This window comes from Symphalangus syndactylus, chromosome 4, assembly GCF_028878055.3.
Source record: "Symphalangus syndactylus isolate Jambi chromosome 4, NHGRI_mSymSyn1-v2.1_pri, whole genome shotgun sequence".
Taxonomy (NCBI): domain Eukaryota; kingdom Metazoa; phylum Chordata; class Mammalia; order Primates; family Hylobatidae; genus Symphalangus; species Symphalangus syndactylus.
In genome coordinates, this window is record NC_072426.2 from 138,578,310 (window position 1) to 138,597,871 (window position 19,562).

The window sequence follows — 19,562 nt, forward strand, 5'->3', positions numbered from 1 at the left end:
AATAGAACTGCTGGAGACATATATGGTTTTTTTCCTCCTAAAGATTAATAGTGTTGAAAATCAAAGAATCACAGAGTATTAATGTTATAGGAAATCTTCGCAGTTATCTAGTCTAACACTTCCATTTTATTAATTAGGAAAATGAAGACCAGAGATATTTCTATTTTCCCAAAATCACTTTGTCTGTTAGGGATGAGCTGCTTGTGGATCTAAGATACTATTGTTATTCATACTTTTGCCCTCACTTCTCAAATGGGACTCTGCATTGAGTATAGAGGAATTGTGGAGACCCATCATGGCATTTTAATTTTGTTCCAAAGGGTGCTTGGTGTTTAGAAATCAAATACAAAGGGTACTTTGTACCTTATTACAGGATACAAAACAGAACATAACACTTGAGACTTACGTTGTTGATTTTATTACACTTATTTGGGATGAGGGTCCTAACCTGATGCCTTTTTTGTTTTTTTTTTTTTTAATTGAGACAGAGTCTCACTCTGTCACCCAGGCTGGAGTGCAGTGGTGCGATCCCGGCTCACTGTGAGTGCTGCCTCCCGGGTTCACGCCATTCTCCTGCCTCAGCCTCCCGAGTAGCTGGGACTACAGGCACCCACCACCATGCCTGGCTAATTTTTTGTATTTTTAGTAGAGATAGGGTTTCACTGTGTTAGCCAGGATGGTCTCGATCTCCTGACCTTGTGATCCACCCGCCTAAGCCTCCCAAAGTGCTAGGATTACAGGCCTGAGCCACCGCTCCCAGCCCTGATGCTCTCTCTTGACCTGGTATGGCAAATTCTAGGGACTGTCTTTCATTTCATGATTAGCTTATTTTATTTACTGGAGGGAAACGGAAAAGTTCAATTGCTTTAGAGAGTAATGAGCATATATGCTCATTATGGAAGGAATGGAATGTATATTCCATATACATATATGGAAGGATGCATATGTATATTATACATTACGTGTGTGTAGTTTATGTGTTTAACATATATAGCATATTGATGGCGTAGTCTTTACTACCTGGAATTGTGCCCTATTGCAGTTACGGTATTTGTTTAGAGAGAAGAAACTGATGATTAAATGTCAGTATAACTATGTTGGGCTTTATTCAGTGGCCAGTGGTGAACTACTGAAGGTAAACTACTAATGTCACAAGCTATGATCCATAAACAAAATGACCTGTCAATATGTGGGTGAAAGGTTTGGAAGCAATAATTGAGGTTGGTAATAAGGTTAGAACTAGGGTAATGAACATAGAGAGGAGGTGAATGAAGCAAGATCATAGATATGGGAACTAACTCTGAGTATAAGTAGAGGAAACAGATGAAACTCTGAGATGACCTGCCTTTTAGCATTACATTTTTGGTAAATTCTTTGTGGGTACATTTTAGTGTGTGCATATTTATAGCCAGTGTGCAGTAGCTGCTGATTTTTACTGTACCTTACTGAGATACAGTAGGCTGAGAAAGAATTCATTCACTGAAAAGGAAGAATTTTTCACTTTGGCTGTGTTGTGTTAGGCTTATATTAACCAAACTAATGCAAAGATGTTAGGCTTTTAGTTGATGGCATATTCAATGGGAACCAATTAGGTAATCGTGTCCAGAAAGGCATAAGGTGATTATCCTGTTCTGTTCTGTTCAGATCAGACCATAGCTATGAAATTGAGTTTACTTTTAGCTTCAGTGTTTTGAGAGAGACTGATGCACTAGAGCCCTGAATTTATAGCCAGGATGATGATGAAGACCCCAAATCATGTTGTGCAAGCAGTGGTTGAAGGACATAGGACTGTACAGACCATTGAAGGACAATTTGGGAAAATATAATGCTCTCTGTAAGATTTTGAGGAATTTCATAAGAGACAGATTAGTTAATCTTGTTCTGTTTATTGTGGTGGCAGAATTATCAGTGTTACAAAATAAGAGTGAAAAAGATTTTAGAGCAACGTACAGAAGAACTTCTAATAGTAAGTGTTTGTATTAGTCCGTTTCCATGCTGCTGATAAAGACATACCCGAGACTGGGCAATTTACAAAATAAAGAGGTTTATTGGACTTAACAGTTCCACATGGCTGGGGAGACCTCACAATCATGGTGAAAGGCAAGGAGGAGCAAGTCATATCTTATGTGGATGGCAGCAGGCAAAGAGAGCTTATACAAAGAAGCTCCCATTTTTAAAACCATCAGATCTCATGATACCCAGTCACTATCACGAGAACAGCATGGGAAAGACCCATCCCCATAGTTCAGTCATCTTCCACTGGGTCCCTCCCACAACACATGGGAATTATGGGAGCTGCAGGATGAGATTTGGTGGAGACACAGAACCAAACTATATCATTCCACCTCTGGCCCCTCCCAAATCTCATATCTTCACATTTCAAAACCAATTATGCCTTCCCAACAGTCCCCCAAAGTCTTAACTCATTTCAACATTAACTCAGAGGTCCACAGTCAAAAGCCTCATCCCAGACAAGTCAAGTCTCTTTCGCCTATTAGCCTGTCAAATCAAAGGCAAGTTAGTTACTTCTTAGGTACAATGGGGATATAAGCATTGGGTAAATACAGCCATTCCAAATGGGAGAAATTGGCCAAAACAAAGGAGCTACAGGCCCCATGCAGGTCTGAAATTCAGTGGGGCAGTCAAATCTTAAAGCTCCAAAATGATCTCCTTTGACTCCATGTCTCACATCCAGGTGACACTGATGCAAGAGGTAGGTTCCCACAGTCTTGGGCAGCTTCTACCTCCCAGCTGCCTTCAGGGGCTGGTGTTGAGTGTCTGCGGCTTTTCCAGGCACATGGTGCAGGCTATCAGTGAATCTACCATTCTGGGTTCTGGAAGATGGTCCTCTTCTCACAGCTCCACTAGGCAGTGCCCCAGTAGGGACTCTGTGTGGGGGCTCTGACCCCACATTTCCCTTCTGCACTGCCCTAGCCGAGGTTCTCCATGAGGACCCCGCCCCTGCAGCAAACTTCTGCCTGGGCATACAGGCATTTCCATACATCTGAAATCGAGGTGGAAGTTACCAAACCTCAGTTCTTGACTTCGGTGTACTCACAGGCTCAACACCACGTGGAAGTTGCCAAGGCTTGAGGCTTGCACCCTTGGAAGCTACAGCCCAAGCTCTGTGTTGGCCCCTTTCAGCCATGGCTGGAGTGGCTGGGACGTAGGGCACCAAGTCCTTAGGCCACACACAGCCCAGGGACCCTGGGCCTGGCCCATGAAACCACTTTTTCCTCCTAGGCCTCTGGGCCTGTGATGGAAGGGGATGCTGCAAAGTTCTCTTGACATGCCCTGGAGACATTTTCCCCATTGTCTTGGTGATTAACAGTCAGCTGCTTGTAACTTATGCAAATTTCTGCAGCTGTCTTGAATTTTGCCTCAGAAAATGGGATTTTCTTTTCTGTTGTATTGTCAGGCTGCAAATTTTCCAAACTTTTATGCTCTGTTTCCCTTTTAAAACTGAATGCCTTTAACAGCACCCAAGTCAAATCTTGAATGCTTTGCTGCTTAGAAATTTCTTCTACTAGATACCCTAAATCATCTCTCTCAGGTTCAAAGTTCCACAGTTCTCTAGGGCAGGGACAAAATATCACCAGTTTCTTTGCTAAAACATAACAAGAGTCACCTTTGCTCCATTTCCCAGCACGTTTCTCATCTCTGTATGACACCACCTCAGCCTGGATTTCATTGTCCATATCATTATCAACATTTTTGTCAAAGCCATTCAACAAATCTCTAGGGACTTCTAAACTTTTTCACATTTTTCTGTCATCTTCTTCTGAGCTCTCCAAACTGTTCCAACCTCTGCCTGTTACCCAGTTCCAAAGTTGCTTCCACATTTCTGGGTATCTTTTCTGTAGCACCCCACTCTACTGGTACCAATTTACTGTACTAGTTCATTTTCACACTGCTGATAAAGACATATCTGAGACTGGGCAATTTACAAAAGAAAGAGGTTTATTGGACTTAACAGTTCCACATGGCTGAAGAGGCCTCACAATCATGGTGGAAGGTAGGGAGAAGCAAGTCACATCTTACATGGATGGCAGCAGGCAAACAGAGCTTGTGCAAGGAAACTCCCATTTTTAAAACCGTCAGATCTCATGAGACCCATTCACTATCATGAGAACAGCACAAGAAAGACCTGCCCCCGTAATTCAGTCATCTCCCACTGGGTCTCTCCCACAACACATGGGAATTATGGGAGTTACAAGATGAGATTTGGATGGGGACACAGAGCCAAACCTTATCAGTGTTCAAGGATGATAGGACTGTCTTGCCATCTGTTGATGTGTGCAAACTATAGCCAGATAACCATTTATTGTGAAAATTTTTGAGGTTACGCATACATAATATAGAAGATGTGTCAGGTGACCTTTCAGATCCCTTATACCATTAAATCTTACGATTTTTATGGAATTACTGAGAATTAACAGGGTTTATGAAACAATTCACATTAGGGGTTAAAAAAGTGGGATGACGAGGGAAAGGGTAGTTATTTAATGAATTTCATACTTGCAAGATGAAAATGTTGGATCTTTTTCATAACAGTGTGAATATACTACTTTTTTTTGAGATGGAGTTTTGTTCTTGTTCCCTAGGCTAGAGTGCAGTGGTACAATCTCGGCCCACTGCAACCTCTGCCTCCCGGGTTCAAGCAATTCTCCTGCCTCAGCCTCCCAAGTAGCTGGGATTACAGGCTCCCGCCACCGTCCCTGGCTAATTTTTGTATTTTTAATAGAGACGGGGTTTCATCATGTTGGCCAGGCTGGTATCAAACTCTTGACCTCAGGTGTTCCACCTGCCTTGGCTTCCCAAAGTGCTGGGATTACAGGCGTGAGCCTCTGTGCCTGGCCCAGTGTGGACATACTTAACACTGTTAAACTTTACACTTAAAAATGGTTACGGTGGTAAATTTTATTGTTTTTATCACATAATAAAAGAGAGGGAGGGAGGCAAGAATGACTGTGACTAAGACTTCATTCAGCCTTGGAATCAGAGTGAAGCCATTAGGACACAAAGGGAACATGGGAGGTCCAGCAGGTGTCTGGAGGAGGGCACTGAAACGGTTTGAAATATAGGTATATCCTCATCTTGTTTGCTTGAGGGAGAGCCAGCAGTGAAGTGCAGTATCATTTTAAAGGTTCTCAGATTGGGCAAGATGTTTAACAGTAGCCAAAGACAGCTTGGCCAGAGGAAGAACTTGATTTATGTTGAGAGGAATATCAGCAGATACAGAGAATCTTTATCAAGTATCAGGCCAAAGTGTGAAGCAAAGCATCACTGGAAAAATGCACCATGATGAAAAGTCAGACCATAGAGCTCAAAACAGGCCAAGGTAAGTGGCCCAAGGTCGTAATTAATGTGAGGGTTCTAGAGGACTGCTTGTATGTGGTACTGGTTTCATGGTGTGTGGGTGGCTCTGTCTTGTTTAAAAGGGCCATGACGATTAGATCATATTCATATGTAGACTAACAGCTAGAAATTCAAACATTGGGGTTTGGGGGAGAGGTTGGATCTGGGAGCAACAATATTAGGGTAATAAAGATAACTGTGGACAATAATGTACATGAGATAGTTAAGACAGAACAAGTGGAGAATCAAAAGGAGGCTCAAGGCAGGTAGGACCATAGTAATACCTAGTTTTAGGGAGGTAAAGGAGGCAGATTGAGTGGTCAGAAAGGTAGAAAAATATATAGAATCCTAACCAGTAGAGGAGGCCATTAAGGTTAAAATCAGCAGAGAGATTGAGAAGGACTAATGCCAAGAAAAAGACTTCCAAAGAACTATTTCAAGGTAAAATTGAGCCAGAGGCTATGCCATAACATAAAGATGTGAGTGTGCATCAGCACACAGAGGCTTCAGAATTAAGATCTGCTCTTGAGAAGTCTGGTGTGGAGGCTGACACGGTAGGACAGCGGCCAAACATAGGGATGTTAACCCAGTGATCTTTCTTTTTTAGCAGAGCAGGTATTTGTCCACTGAAGTCAAGACAGTGACATGCATTGACTGTCTATAGCAACACTTCCTTTCTCACTGGGGAAGGAAAGTAGTTGGATGTAGTTCCTTGTTTTGTTTTTGTTTTTTAATTTTCATCACCAGTGTTTTCAAATGGTTATAAACTTTTAAAAGTATTTGTGGTAAAGAACATATAACATGAAATTTACCACCTTAGCCATTTTAAGTGTTCCACTCAGTAGTGTTATGTGTAAGTATTTGCTTTATTGTGAAACAGATCTCTAGAACGTCTTCATTTTGCAAAAATGAAACTCTGTACCTTTTAAACAACTCGTCTTTTCCACTTTCCACTAGTCCCTGGCAGGTATTATTATACTTCCTGTTTCTATAAATTTGACTCCTTTGGATACCTCATATTAGTGGAATCATACAGTATTTTTTTATTTTTGTGACTGGCTCACTACACTTAGCATAATGTTCTCAAGCTTCATCCATGTTGCATTGTGACAGGATTTCCTTCCTTTTTAAGGAATTGTATGTATGTATATAGTGTATGTATATACCAATTTCATTTATCCATTCATTAATCAGTGGATACCTGCTTCTGCCTCTTGCTGTTGTGAGTCATGCTTCCGTGAACATGGGTGTACAAATATGTCTTCAAGACCCTGCTTTACATTCTTTTGGATATATACACCGAAGTGGGATTGTTGGATCATACAGTAGTTCTACTTTTAATTTTTTGAGTAACCTCCATGCTTTTTTTTTTTATAATAGTTGCGTTATTTTATAATCTTACCAACAGTGCATGAGGTTTCTAGTATCTTCATGTCTTTGCCAACAATTGTTATTTTCTGGTTTGTTTGTTTGTTTGTTTTGTAGTAGCCACCCTAGTGGGTATGGGGTAATATCTCATTGTGGTTTTGAGTTGTATCTTCTCTGATGATTAGTGATGTTGAACATCTATCATCTATTCATATGCTTATTGGCAATTTGTATATCATCTTTGGAGAAACGTTTATTCCAGTCCTTTGCTCACTTTTAAATTGGGTTATTTGATTTTTGTTGTTGTTGAGTTGTAGGAGATATTTTTATCTTCTGGATATTAACTCTTTGTCAGATACATGACTTGCAAATATTTTCTCCTCTTCTACAGGTTGCCTTTTTACTTTATTGTGTCCTTTGATGCACTGAACTCTTGACTTTGATGTAGTCCCATTCGTCTTTGTTGCCTGAGCTTTTGGTGTCATTTCCAAGAAATCATTGACAAATCCAGTGTCACGAAACTTTCCTCCCTGTGTTTACTTCTAGGAATTTTATAGTTTTGAGTCTTACATTTAGATCCTTAGTCCATTTTGAATTAATTTTTGTGTATGGCGTATATGATCCACCTTCATTCTTTTCCATGTGGATGTCTAGTTTTCCCAGCACAATTTGTTGAAGAGATTGTTCTTTTCCCATTGAGTGGTCTTGGCACTCTTGTCAAAGATCATTTTACCATATACATGAGGATTTAAAAATATTTGAAAGGTGTACATTGAAACAGTCATCCTTTAACTCTTGTTCCTCATTTCTCTCCCCCTTAAAGATAATCACTATTATTAGTTTCTCGGTTTTATTTTATTTTCTTGCATGGAGAGGATAAGTAATCCATTCACATGGTTCATGTAAAAACAATCTAGCCACTGAAAAAATGTGTTCTCACATCTATCCTGCATCCTTTCTAAGCTGACAGTATTTCCTAAAGCTTTTTTCATATTATGAGCTTCCTTGTTCATTTTTACAGATGCAGAATATTCCATTGTATGGATATACTATGTTTTAAACTAGTGTCTACTGATGAACTCTCTTTTGTATTTGTTAAATAACAAGCAGTGCTACAGTGAATAACTCAGAGTGTGTCATTTCATGAGTGGTCAAGTATATTTGTAGGAGATTTCAAAATTGCTCTCTGTAGAGATTGTGCTGATTTATACTCCCACCAGCAGTATGAAATAGCATACTGTTTCATAATAGGGTTGTTGCATTTTTTTTTTTTAACTTTGATCTTCATAGTTTTGTGGCTTGAGGCCAGGGAAGGAATGTTCATGTTATATGATTTTTATTAGTACTAGTGGTAATACAAGAGCATTTAATGTCATGAACTAAGCACCAGAGAGACTAATAGTGATTTGCATCAAGAACATATAAAATAACAGGTGAGCTGCACTAGCCTTCTTGCTTTTTTTCCTATAGAATTTTCCATGCATGCCTTAGAGTGACTTTGCCAGTCACCTAGTGCTTCCTGACTGTGAAGTGTTGGGTCCTTAGGAAGTGTGTTACAAGCAACAATCTCATTAAATTGCCTATCAGTTAATGCTGTAGAACACTTGATGAAATATACAGTTAATATAAATAGAAGAAAGGCAGGCCCTAAAGTAAACTAATTTACTCCAGATGTTGCCAAATAGTGCCCTCTATATTTTAATAATGCTCCATATGTGTTAACTACATCCTTTCCAAAGAAAGTTCAGTATAAGAATGTAAACATTAGATATCAATACTTAAAAATTTTTCTAAGGAGGAGGGTTTGTTCCAATAGAAAATAAAAGTGTTTGAGAATTGGAAGTATTTAAAAACATGTATATGTTCACAATGAAAGTTACTTTCAATTTGAACATTTCTGCTTCACTCTTAGGCTAATTTTTGGGTTTTTTTTTTTTTTTTTTTTGGTAAATGGTGAAGGGGTGGTATTTGTTTGAGTGACAGCTGTGTTATGGTTTTGTCAGTAAAGTTGTAATAGTTGACTATTTTCCTTGCCCTCTTAACCTTCTTTGATACACTAGGAAAGAATACACAATGAATTTAGATCCCAGACTTGGTTTTGGATAGAGTTTACCAGTGCCCTTCTACATTTATGTAATTGCTGGCTTTTAAAAAATCACCACCAAGTTGGCTTTTTAGCAAGTCCATTTTTTTCTGATCAGTGAAGCGGAGACTAAGATAACATGTAGTCACAGTATGGAAAAGTTCTCTCAGTTATGTTTGCTACCACTAGAGAGTTCTTTCCCCTCATGAAAAGCATAAGGAGGCCAGCAATCTCTTGCTTCGATTCAGATTTAAAATATACAGAAGAAGCTTAACCCAAAATCACTGTAGACATACGTTTGAAGGTGAAAATATTTTTATAATGGATAGAAAGAGATTTATGTTAGCTTCTCTTTTGTTCAGTGACTACTGTGTTTTCTGTTTGAATTTCTAAGTTGGTATTCATAAATGTTTCTAAATTTATATGCTGTTTGCCAGCTTTTCATTAAAATGAATTTATTTCTCAATATTTTAGAGCTCTTTTTTTATTTGTTTTTTTTGAGACAGGGTCTCACTCTGTCACTCAGGCAGGAGTATAGTGGCACAGGTGATCTTCCTACCTTAGTCTCCCAAGTAGTTGGGACTACAGACGTGCACCACCATGCCCAGCTAATTTTTTGTAGAGATGGTGTTTTACTGTGTTGTCCAGGCTGGTCTTGAACCCCTGGACTCAAGTGACCCACCCTCCTCAACCTCCCAGGATTCTGGGATTACAGGTGTGAGCCACTGCGCTCGGCCTACTTTGGAACTCTTTAATATAAAGAACCTTGTTTTTTGTTTGTTTGTTTAAATATGTTCAGTCTTTAAAAAACAAACTCAACTATTGAAAAAGTTTCCCCTTTTTTCTTAGTATATAAAGAAAACTTTCTTAGTTTTATATAAACTTCTGGTAAAGTCAGGAATTAGTGGGATTATATTTTAGATATAGAAGGTACTTTTGCAATTAATCATGATGGCTTTTTAAAATCTATAATCCGGCTGGGTGCGATGGCTCATGCCTGTAATCCCAGCACTTTGGGAGGTTGAGCCTGGAATTTCACCTGAGTCAGGAGTTTGAAACCAGCCTAGCCAACATGGTGAAACCCCGTCTCTACTAAAAGTAGAAAAATTAGCTAGATGAGGTGGCAGGTGCCTGTAATCCCAGCTACTCAGAAGGCTGAGTCAGGAGAATCGCTTGAACCCAGGGGGTGGAGTTCGTTTGATTTTGGAAGAAACTGCCAACCTGATTTCCTACCAGCAGTGAATGAAAATTCCTGTCATTCCACATCCTTGTCAGAATTGGTGTTGTCAGTGTTTTGGATTTTAGCTATTCTAATATATATGTAAATAGTATCTCATTGATGTTTTAGTATGCAGTTCTCTAATGAAATGTAATATTGAGCATCTTTCCATATGCTTCTTTGCCATCTGTATATGTCTTCTTTGGTGAAGTGTCCATTTAGATCTTTTTGCCCATTGTTTAGTTGAGTTGTTTATTTTCTTATTGTTGAGCTTTAAACACTCTTTTTATATTTTAGGTAACAGTCCTTTATCCGATACGTGTTTTGCAAAGATTTTCCCCCAGTCTGTGGCTTGTCTTTTAATTTCTTAAGAGCGTCCTTTGCAGAACAGAGCAGAAGTTGTTAATTTTAATGAAGTCCAACTTAACCATTTTTTTCATGGATAATACTTTTGATGTTATATCTAAAAAGTCATTGCCATACCCATGGTTAGTTAAATTTTCTCCTATGTTATCTTCTAGAAGCTAAGTTTTATGTTTTACATTTAAGTCACTGATCCATTTTGATTAACTTTTGTGAGAGGTGGAGTCTGTGTCTAGATTTACTGTTTTGCATATGGATGTTCAGTTGTTGCAACATCATTTGTTGAAAAGACTGTTCTTTCTCTATTGAATTGCCTTTGCTTCTTTGTCACAGATCAGTTTCCTGTGTTTTTGTGGGGTCTGTTTCTGGGCTCTCTATTCTGTTGCGTCGATCTGCAGTCATTCCTTGGTATCTACATCCATGGGGTATTGGTCTAGGACCCCCAACAGGTACCAAAATCCATGGGTTCTCCAGTCCCTTATATAAAATGGGGTAGTATTTGCATACAGCCTACGCACATCCTCCTGTATACTTTATTTTTAATTTTTTTTTTTTTTTAAAGAGACAAGCCGTTACCCAGTTGCCCAGGCTGGAGAGCAGCGGTGTGATCCTAGCTCACTGCAGCCTCAAACTCCTCTGCTTAGGCAATCCTCCTGCCTCAGCCTCTCAACATGCTGGGATTAGAGGTGTGAGCCACTGTGCTCGGCATCCCATATACTTTAAATAATCTCTAGATCATTTATAATACCTAATATAGTGTATGTACTATAGTTGTTTTTTATTGTATTTTTTTGTAATATTTTTGATTTGAGGTTGGTCGAACCACCGATTGGTTGAATCTGCAGATGTAGAACTTGTGGATATGGAGATCCAACTGTATTTGTCATTTACATCTTCAAGTTCATATTTATTTCAGTGCAATTCCTTGCTTGGTCAAGTCTGAGTTTCAAACAATTGTGTGTCAAAAAATTTTTGAGTTTCAAAAAATTTTGTAAATACAAACATTTTAGAGCTGCTTATTATTTTTATAGTTACCTTGGGGAACTTTTTGTTTTTTTTTTTTGAGACAGAATCTTACTCTGTTGCCCAGGCTTGGGTGCAGTGGCGTGATCTTGGCTTACTGCAACCTCCTCCTCCCAGGTTCAAGCAATCCTGCCTCCTCACCCTCCCAATTAGCTGGGAGTACAGGTGTGTGCCACCGTGCCTGGCTACTTTTTGTATTTTTTGTAGAGATGGGGTTTCACCATGTTGTCCAGGCTGGTCTTGGACTCCTGACCTCAGGTAATCTGCCCACCTTGGCCTCCCAGAGTGCTGAGATTACAGGTGTGAGCCACCATGCCCTGCCAACCTTTTGTAAATTGAATAGTGTTTCATGAGATTTATGAAAATGCAGATTTTATTTTTCAAATGTCATTGAAGGGGAAGCCAACTGTTCCTTTTCATGGTATGTTGAAATACATATTTGAAATGAATCTTTTATTTCACCTTATAAAACAGTTTTATAAACCCTATTTATAAGAGTTTTATAAGGTGAAATAAATATGGTTCATTGTGACGACCTAGAAATTAACCTAGATTTTCTAGCAAAATTTTACTTTAGAATTTATAATATTAACAAGAGCTAAATTATTGAATCCTTACTCTCTACAGACACAGTTCTAGGTGCTTTATAAACCACTAGCTTATTTAATCCTCACAGCAATCTTATTATTATTTTTATTATCCTCATTTTACAGATGAGAAAACCAAGGCTTAGGGAAATTACGTAACTGCCCAAGGTTGTACAAGCTAGCATGTGGCAGAGCTGGGATTCAACCCTGGTATGTCTGAATCTGCAGCCCAAACCACCGCCTTCCCTTGTGAGGTGGATTTACAAGAAAGGTTATTTTGTAAAAGATTTGTTCTTTGTAAGTTTTTCAATCATTGCACTGATAGTCTTTTCCCCCCTTGGATGGAGGACATATCAGATATTAAACTGATAAGAACAGATACTATACTTGATCTTAGCTAAAAGGCCAAGAAGCGATCTTTTTTCCCCTTGGGAAGAGTGGCCATATTTGTGAAATCAAGGGAAAAAATTTTTTTAAGTATTTAAGAATTACTAAGTTTTTACAAGTTTCTAGAAATGGGTTGAGGCATAAAATCCTGGAATTTGATCCTGAAATAAACTATTTATTTAGAATTCAGAGCTGTCTATATCATAAACCAATTCTGTCTCTCTCTTTTTTTTTTTTTTGAGATGGAGTCTTGCTCTGTCTGTCACCCAGGCTGGAGTGCAGTGGTGCGATCTCAGCTCACTGCAAGCTTTGCCTCCCAGGTTCATGCCATTCTCCTGCCTCAGCCTCCGGAGTAACTGGGACTACAGGTGTCCACCACCAGCCCGGCTAATTTTTTTTTTTTTTTTTGTATTTTTAGTAGAGACGGGGTTTCACCGTGTTAGCCAGGATGGTCTCGATCTCCTGACCTTGTGATCCACCTGCTCTGCCTCCCAAAGTGCTGGGATTACAGGCGTGAGCCACTGCGCCCGGCCCAATTCTCTCTTTTTAAAAAAAGGTTGGTCATATATTCAGACTGACTAGCATTTGAGATTTCTTTAGTTTCCAAATAAAGCAGGGCTTTTTCCCTTACTCCATAAGGAACAACCCTCTAATGTTTCACATGATATGACATGTAGGATATGACAATATGACATCATGTTCTTTATCTGATTTATATAATCAAAAGGTTTTACAAATTTAAGTACTGATGGTGTCATACCATATAAGGAATAGATTTTTTTAAGCCTAAAATACCACCATGTAAAACAAGAGTGATTCAACTAAGTTCGTGTATATTAAGGCAGCTTCCCTACTTGCACTGCTACTGTGCTGTTGTGTAAACAAATCACTGAAGGTACATCCCCAGGTGTCTCTGAGTTTGTCTGGGTTTGTCTTGTTAGTTCTTGCCTGGAGGTGTGCAACTGGTTTTCTCATTCTTAAGTTAGATTAAATTAAGAAAAACCTTTTTTAAGCAGTTTGAAACTATGATAATGGAATGTTGATGTCAGTGGATTTTCTTTTTAATTCCCAAACAGAGCAACATTTTGCAGATGTCGTACTTAGTGAAGAATTTCTCAATCTTGGCATCGAACAAGTGTGCAGCTTAATCTCAAGCGACAAACTTACCATTTCTTCAGAAGAGAAGGTAAGGATATTTTTCTTTTCCCAGTGTGCAGTGATGCTTTCCCTTTTTTTTTTTTTTTTAATTTCACTTTTTTTTTTGGAGCTTTGTGATCCTGTATGTGTAGTGACAGCCAGTGATGTTTCAACTGGAAGTTAAGAAACTCAGCTAGTTACTTCAGGAAAGGATTCCAGGAGAAAAAAAAGAAACTCAGGACTTGTTGATTGTCTATGTAAATTACTCCCGGTCTTCACTTTGTGGGAGGTTCCCTACGTTTTTAGCCACTACAGTTTTGTACTTGACCTCCACAGCAAGAGCTTGCGCACATTATCTGAAACAAATGCTTTTTTGGAAACTAGTTTCTTCCTACAATTCGATGCCTATAGGAATTATGATGTGAACATACTATTTGTCACTAAATTAGTTTCCTTGTCTTCTGAGTTGAAAGAGGTTACCTAGGATGGCGAAGTTTTGGTAGTTCTAGACTTAACATTCTTGATCGTCACCTTCCTTTAGATTGGTTTCCTGTGACATAATACCTCACCCCTGCCAGTCCGTTCAGCCTCCCTGCCTCCCTCCCTCTCTCCGTCCCTCTCTGTGCAGCCACTGCTTCTGGTTGTAGTCTTTTGTCTCTCCACATTTTGGATTACCTTTGTCATCCACCTGCACTTTTCATATAGTTGGAGAGAGAAGCTCCTTTTAGTAGGCTGTTTTTCCTTGGGTGGGTTTTGTAGCACATGGGAATCAGAGCACAAAAGCTGTGCTTAGAGGAAATGAAACTTGAGTTTCTCCTTTGTGTGCTTTGCATTTCAAGTTGTGTAAATTCTGATTCTCTTAAGGATATTCATTTCACCTGGGGGTAAAAGACACATTTACTCTAATATTTACAGTATTAAAAAATGTGAAAGCATTTGTGACATATATAACCTTAGCATCCTAGAAATACAGAGGAAGATGACATTACTTTCATACTTAATAGACATGTATTGAGTGCCTACCATATACCAAACACTGCCATGGGCTCCTAGAGAAGAGAAGATTAGCAAAATAGAATTTGTTACTCATAGACTAGTGGGACAACCAGTAGAGTAAATAATGGATTACAGAATGCTGTAAAGGGTGCCTTAGGAGCATTTAACTTTTCCAGGAATGGGATAGGGATGGGGGTGGTAGTTCAACTTGGTTCAGATGTATATTTCAAGTCTTTTAAAAATGAGTCTGAGTTTGCCAGAGAAATAGGGATGGGTGGGAATGCAGAGGGCATTCCAGGTAGAAGAAACAGAATATACAAATGTAAAGAGGTGTGAAAGAGTAATTGTATTCAATGTGTTCAGTATGATGGGAGTTTAGAATATGAGACATTGGTGGAAGATAAAATGGGAAGATGATATAATAAAATATCTTCTCAGCTATGTTAAAGAAAATTAACTGTATTGTAGTGATGAGCCTTAAAAGGGTTTCAAGCAAGAGGAGAAAACCATGCTAAAACCTGCATTATAGAAATATCATGAGGATTGTTCTGGTTTTCTGCTGCTACTCAAGTCATGGCCAAATGTAAAAGCATAAACAATAACCATTTTATGCTAACAATTCTATGGTTAGAATTCATGCAGAATAGGGACAGCTTGTCTCTGCTCCACAGTGTCTGAGACCTCAGCTAAGGTGACCCAGATGCCTGGAGATACCTGACATGGTTCTACTGGAGCCACAGATCTGGAGCTTCAGTTCTTCTGCACATGGCATCTTATGGGTCTGTAATGTCCAAGGTGGCTCCTCCACTCACTTTTGTCTGGCTCCGGGGCTCAGGGTTGATTGGTCTCTCTCTAGGTCTCCCTCCTCTCCCCTCTTTTCTTCTCTGTAACTTGCATGGATTTCTCACGGTGTGATGTTTTCAAGTAGCCAGACTTCTTGTATGACATTTGGCTTCCTTTAAATGAGCATTTCAAGAAAGCAGAGTAAAAATAGTGAGGCTGCTTAAGACCTACCTTCAGAAATCACACAGTGTCACTTCCCCCATACTCTACTTGTTACACAGGGCCAGCTTAGATTCAGTGTGGAAGGTTACTATATAAGGGTATGGATCTGGGAAATGTGGTTTATTAGGAGGCTATCTTTGGAGACTAGCTATCATGGTGGTGGTGGGCAGTGTGGACCAAAAATGAGGTGAGGGCCAGGTGAGAGGATGTTGAAGTCATACCAGTGAGCAGTAGGTTCTGATGTGGGATGATAGAAGCAGTGGGGAGAGAAGACAGAACTGAGAAATATTAGATAGAATTGCCAGAAGGCCGACCATCTTGTTCACTTAATCTCTGGCACCTGGCATGTAGAGACACTTGATAAATACTTGTTGACAGAATGAATTAAAGAAGAGTGTTTAATTGTGCATTATTTTTAGTTTCTTGCTTTATTCCTGGATCAAAATAATCTATTTTTGGTCTCAGTTATCCATTTGCATATTGTCAAACATTTCCTGCAAACTTTTAAAGATTATTAAGTGATATATTCATCAGTTGAGAAGGAAATTATGTAGACAAACGGTGTCTTCATATTAGCTTATTAGCTTTCTCACAATTACGTATTGTAAAAAATAATGCCCTTATCTTTAATTTGTAAAAAAGATTTTCAAAATACTACATTTTAATATATTCTGCTATTACAGAGCTGAGTCGATCTATTGTACAAACTTTCGATTTACGTGTATGGTCTAACATTTGTTTGTAAACCTGAAGAAAAAACCAAACATGAATTGTTTATAAGAATACATGATTTTTGGCCAGGCGCGGTGGCTCACGCTTGTAATCCCAGCACTTTGGGAGGCCGAGGCGGGCGGATCCACGAGGTCAGGAGATCGAGACCATGGTGAAACCCCGTCTCTACTAAAAATACAAAAAATTAGCCGGGCGTGGTGGCGGGTGCCTGTAGTCCCAGCTACTCGGAGAGGCTGAGGCAGGAGAATGGCGTGAACCCGGGAGGCGGAGCTTGCAGTGAGCCGAGATTGAGCCACTGCACTCCAGCCTGGGTGAAAAAGTGAGACTCCATCTCAAAAAAAAAAAAAAAAAAAAAAAAGAAAAAAAGAAAAAAAAATACATGATTTTCATTCCAGAATAACACTTTGCTTTATCATTTTGGGTAAATAAAAAAAAAAAAAAACAGAAAAGAAATGGGGTGAATGGCTTTGCAAGTACATTGCAAGTCAGGATTTTGAAAACATTTGAGCTGTGAATTAAACTTGGATGTCTTAGCAAGAGTTCTATATAAAATGTAGTCTCATATTTTATCCAGATGCCTTGATACACTACTCATTTGTTATTTTTTCCTCTCCTATATTTTCTGCAAGGTATTTGAAGCAGTAATAGCGTGGGTGAACCACGATAAGGATGTGAGGCAAGAGTTTATGGCCCGACTGATGGAACATGTACGGTTACCTTTGCTTCCTCGGGAGTATTTAGTTCAGGTAAATGCATATGCAAAACATATGAATCCACACAGCACTGTGTCACTGGCCTGACAGCATGTAGATCCCTGTCAAACAGTGATAAGAGCTGTAGAATGCAGATCTGTGGAGTACAGGACAGAAGACAGTAAAGGACCCTGCAGGCTGGAGTGCAGTGGCGTCATCTCGGCTCTCCGCAACCTCCACCTCCCGGGCTCAAGTGATTCTTGTACCTCCTCCTACTGAGTAGCTGGGACTACAGGTGCATGCTACAACCCCAGCTAATTTTTGTATTTTTAGTAGAATTGGGGTTTTGCCCTGTTGGCCAGGCTGGTCTCGAACTCCTGACCTCAAGTGATCTACCTGCCTCGACCTCCCAAAGTACTGGGATTACAGGCCTCGTGAGCCACCGCACCCAGCCACCATTCCCCATTCTTAGAAATTTGCTTTTGCCCCTATTTTTGATTTGGGTAAGCAAGTACTAGAGCTTATCAAGGTAGTATTTGTGGTCATTTAAATACATGTAAGTAAATGTCCCTGTGGCGGTCACTGCTTTGCATCTTCTTTACTGTTTTTTTCTTTTGATAGTCTCTTTTGATTCCCCTGCAGACCTGGAATTTTGAGGTTTGACCCAAATACTGTTTAATTTTAATTCGTAATTTAATAGTGGCATGCATTTGATTTCTGTCTTTATTTCTAAGCTGAGGGAAAACATTATTTGAAATAAATGTGAACAAATTATTCCTTAGTGGTCTCCAAATAATTTTAAATTTACTCTTTTTTTATTAGAATCCCGCTAGGAACATTTCAGCATTATTTTAATAATTGAAACCATTGAAAGAATCATTAATTAAGAAATTAGATTTGAACATTTTAGGATTTCCTGAAATCTCATTACTTTTTGTGATCTGTGTCATCATGGGTCTTCTGGTATTGAGAAAATGATCCAAAAGGCTAGGCACGGTCAGTGGCTCACGTCTGTAATCCTAGCCCTTTGGGAGGCTGAGGCAGGCAGATCGCATGAGGCCAGGAGTTCGAGACCAGCCTGGCTAACATGGAGAAACCCCATCTCTACTAAAAATACAAAAAATTAGCCAGACTTGGTGGCAGGCACCTATAGTCCCAGCTACTCAAGAAGGAGAGGGAGGAGAATGGCTTGAACCCGGCAGGTGGAGTTTGCCAGGATTGCGCCACTGAACTCCAGCCTGGGCGACAGAGTGAGACTCTCCCGCCTGCCACCACCCCCCCCACAAAAAAAAAGGAGAAAAGAAAACGAACCCAAAAGCCTGTCCTGTGTTTGAGGTCAGGCTAGGCAGTACAAGATTTATTTGTGTTATAGGTACATTGCTTTAAGGTTATTTCTAATCTCTTTTTGGGATATTTTACTTGCCCACTTGTGTTTGAAAAAGATATCATTAACTTATTAGTATTGTCTTCACCTGAAGGATGCATTACCTAAGTTTTGTTTCTTGTTTTGCTTACTTTTTGGCTTAAAGGTTAAAGATAAACAGGTGGATATAATATCTAAAGACTTCATCATATTCCATAGCTAACATTGAAGTTTATCATTTCATTGCAGTTCTTTTTATTACCTATATATGTTTTTCTCTGCAGGCCAGATACTTGAGCATTTTTTGGTTTTATTTATTTTTCTCTTAGTTGTATTTATAAACTTTCCTTATGTACTTTTAGACCAAACTAAAGGATGTAGTTACTGCTTTTTTCCTCTCCTTCTTTTTCTTTGGCAATTTAATTATGAAATAGCCCTACCCTCAGGGGGTGTGTCTGATTTCTTATTACAGAGGGTTGAAGAGGAAGCATTGGTCAAGAATAGCAGTGCTTGCAAAGATTACCTCATTGAAGCAATGAAGTATCATTTGCTGCCAACAGAGCAACGTATATTAATGAAGAGTGTCCGGACCCGGCTGAGGACACCCATGAACCTTCCCAAAGTAGGATCTGTTGCTCATGCTTGTTATTACCTCATGCGAAAGGCTTATAGGTGAAGCTGTTAATACTTTACTCATTTGAATTTCCATGATTGATTGTTCGTTTTAGTTTTCCTTCAAGAGAAAATGTGCCTAAGAATGCATTGTAGTATATGTAATTCAACCTCTATTGATTTTATATGTTAAGGGTGGGGATTGTTTGGTCCATTTAATTTTTATAAACTGCATGATGTCACTCTTCTGGAACAGAAGACAACTGGTTTTTGTCCCCTCTGAGTTTTATTAGCTCTAATTATAGTAGAAAGCTCTAATTATAGTCCAAAAAAATCAGACCAGGTAGAAAGGTTTCTCTGTAGGCCGGGGGTGCTGTGGTTCATGCCTGTAATCCCAGCACTTTGGGAGACTAAGGCCGGCGGATCACCTGAGGTCAGGAGTTTGAGACCAGCCTGGCCATCATCGTGAAACCGTGTCTGTACTAAAAATACAAAAATTAGCCACGTGTGGTAGCAGGTGCCTGTAACCTCAGCCACTCAGGAGGCTGAGGCAGAGAATCACCTGAACCCAGGAGGCGGAGGTTGCAGTGAGCTGAGCTCATGCCACTGCCCTCCAGTCTGGGCAACAATGCGACAG

The 19,562-nt window shown here is 39.4% G+C and overlaps 1 protein-coding gene and 1 non-coding gene across 9 annotated transcripts in view; one reads left to right on the forward strand and one right to left on the reverse strand.

Moving 5' to 3' along the window:
- KLHL2 (kelch like family member 2) overlaps positions 1 to 19,562 on the forward strand; it is a 115,857-nt gene that overhangs the window by 73,447 nt on the left and 22,848 nt on the right. For 6 of the 8 annotated variants that reach the window (XR_008657290.2, XM_055276322.2, XM_055276323.2 and 3 more), the window contains 3 exons: positions 13,465 to 13,574; positions 16,888 to 17,004; positions 18,786 to 18,935. Coding sequence is in view for 6 of the 8 variants with exons in the window: in XM_055276322.2 (XP_055132297.1) it covers positions 13,465 to 13,574; positions 16,888 to 17,004; positions 18,786 to 18,935 (377 nt within the window). In the remaining 2 variants the exon portion in view is untranslated. The remainder of the gene's footprint in view (positions 1 to 13,464; positions 13,575 to 16,887; positions 17,005 to 18,785; positions 18,936 to 19,562) is intronic. The other 2 variants (XR_010120599.1, XM_063638349.1) reach the window with 1 other exon arrangement.
- LOC129481488 (U2 spliceosomal RNA) lies at positions 12,233 to 12,418 on the reverse strand. Its single transcript, XR_008657470.1, has one exon. It is a non-coding gene; the product is annotated as a U2 spliceosomal RNA (small nuclear RNA).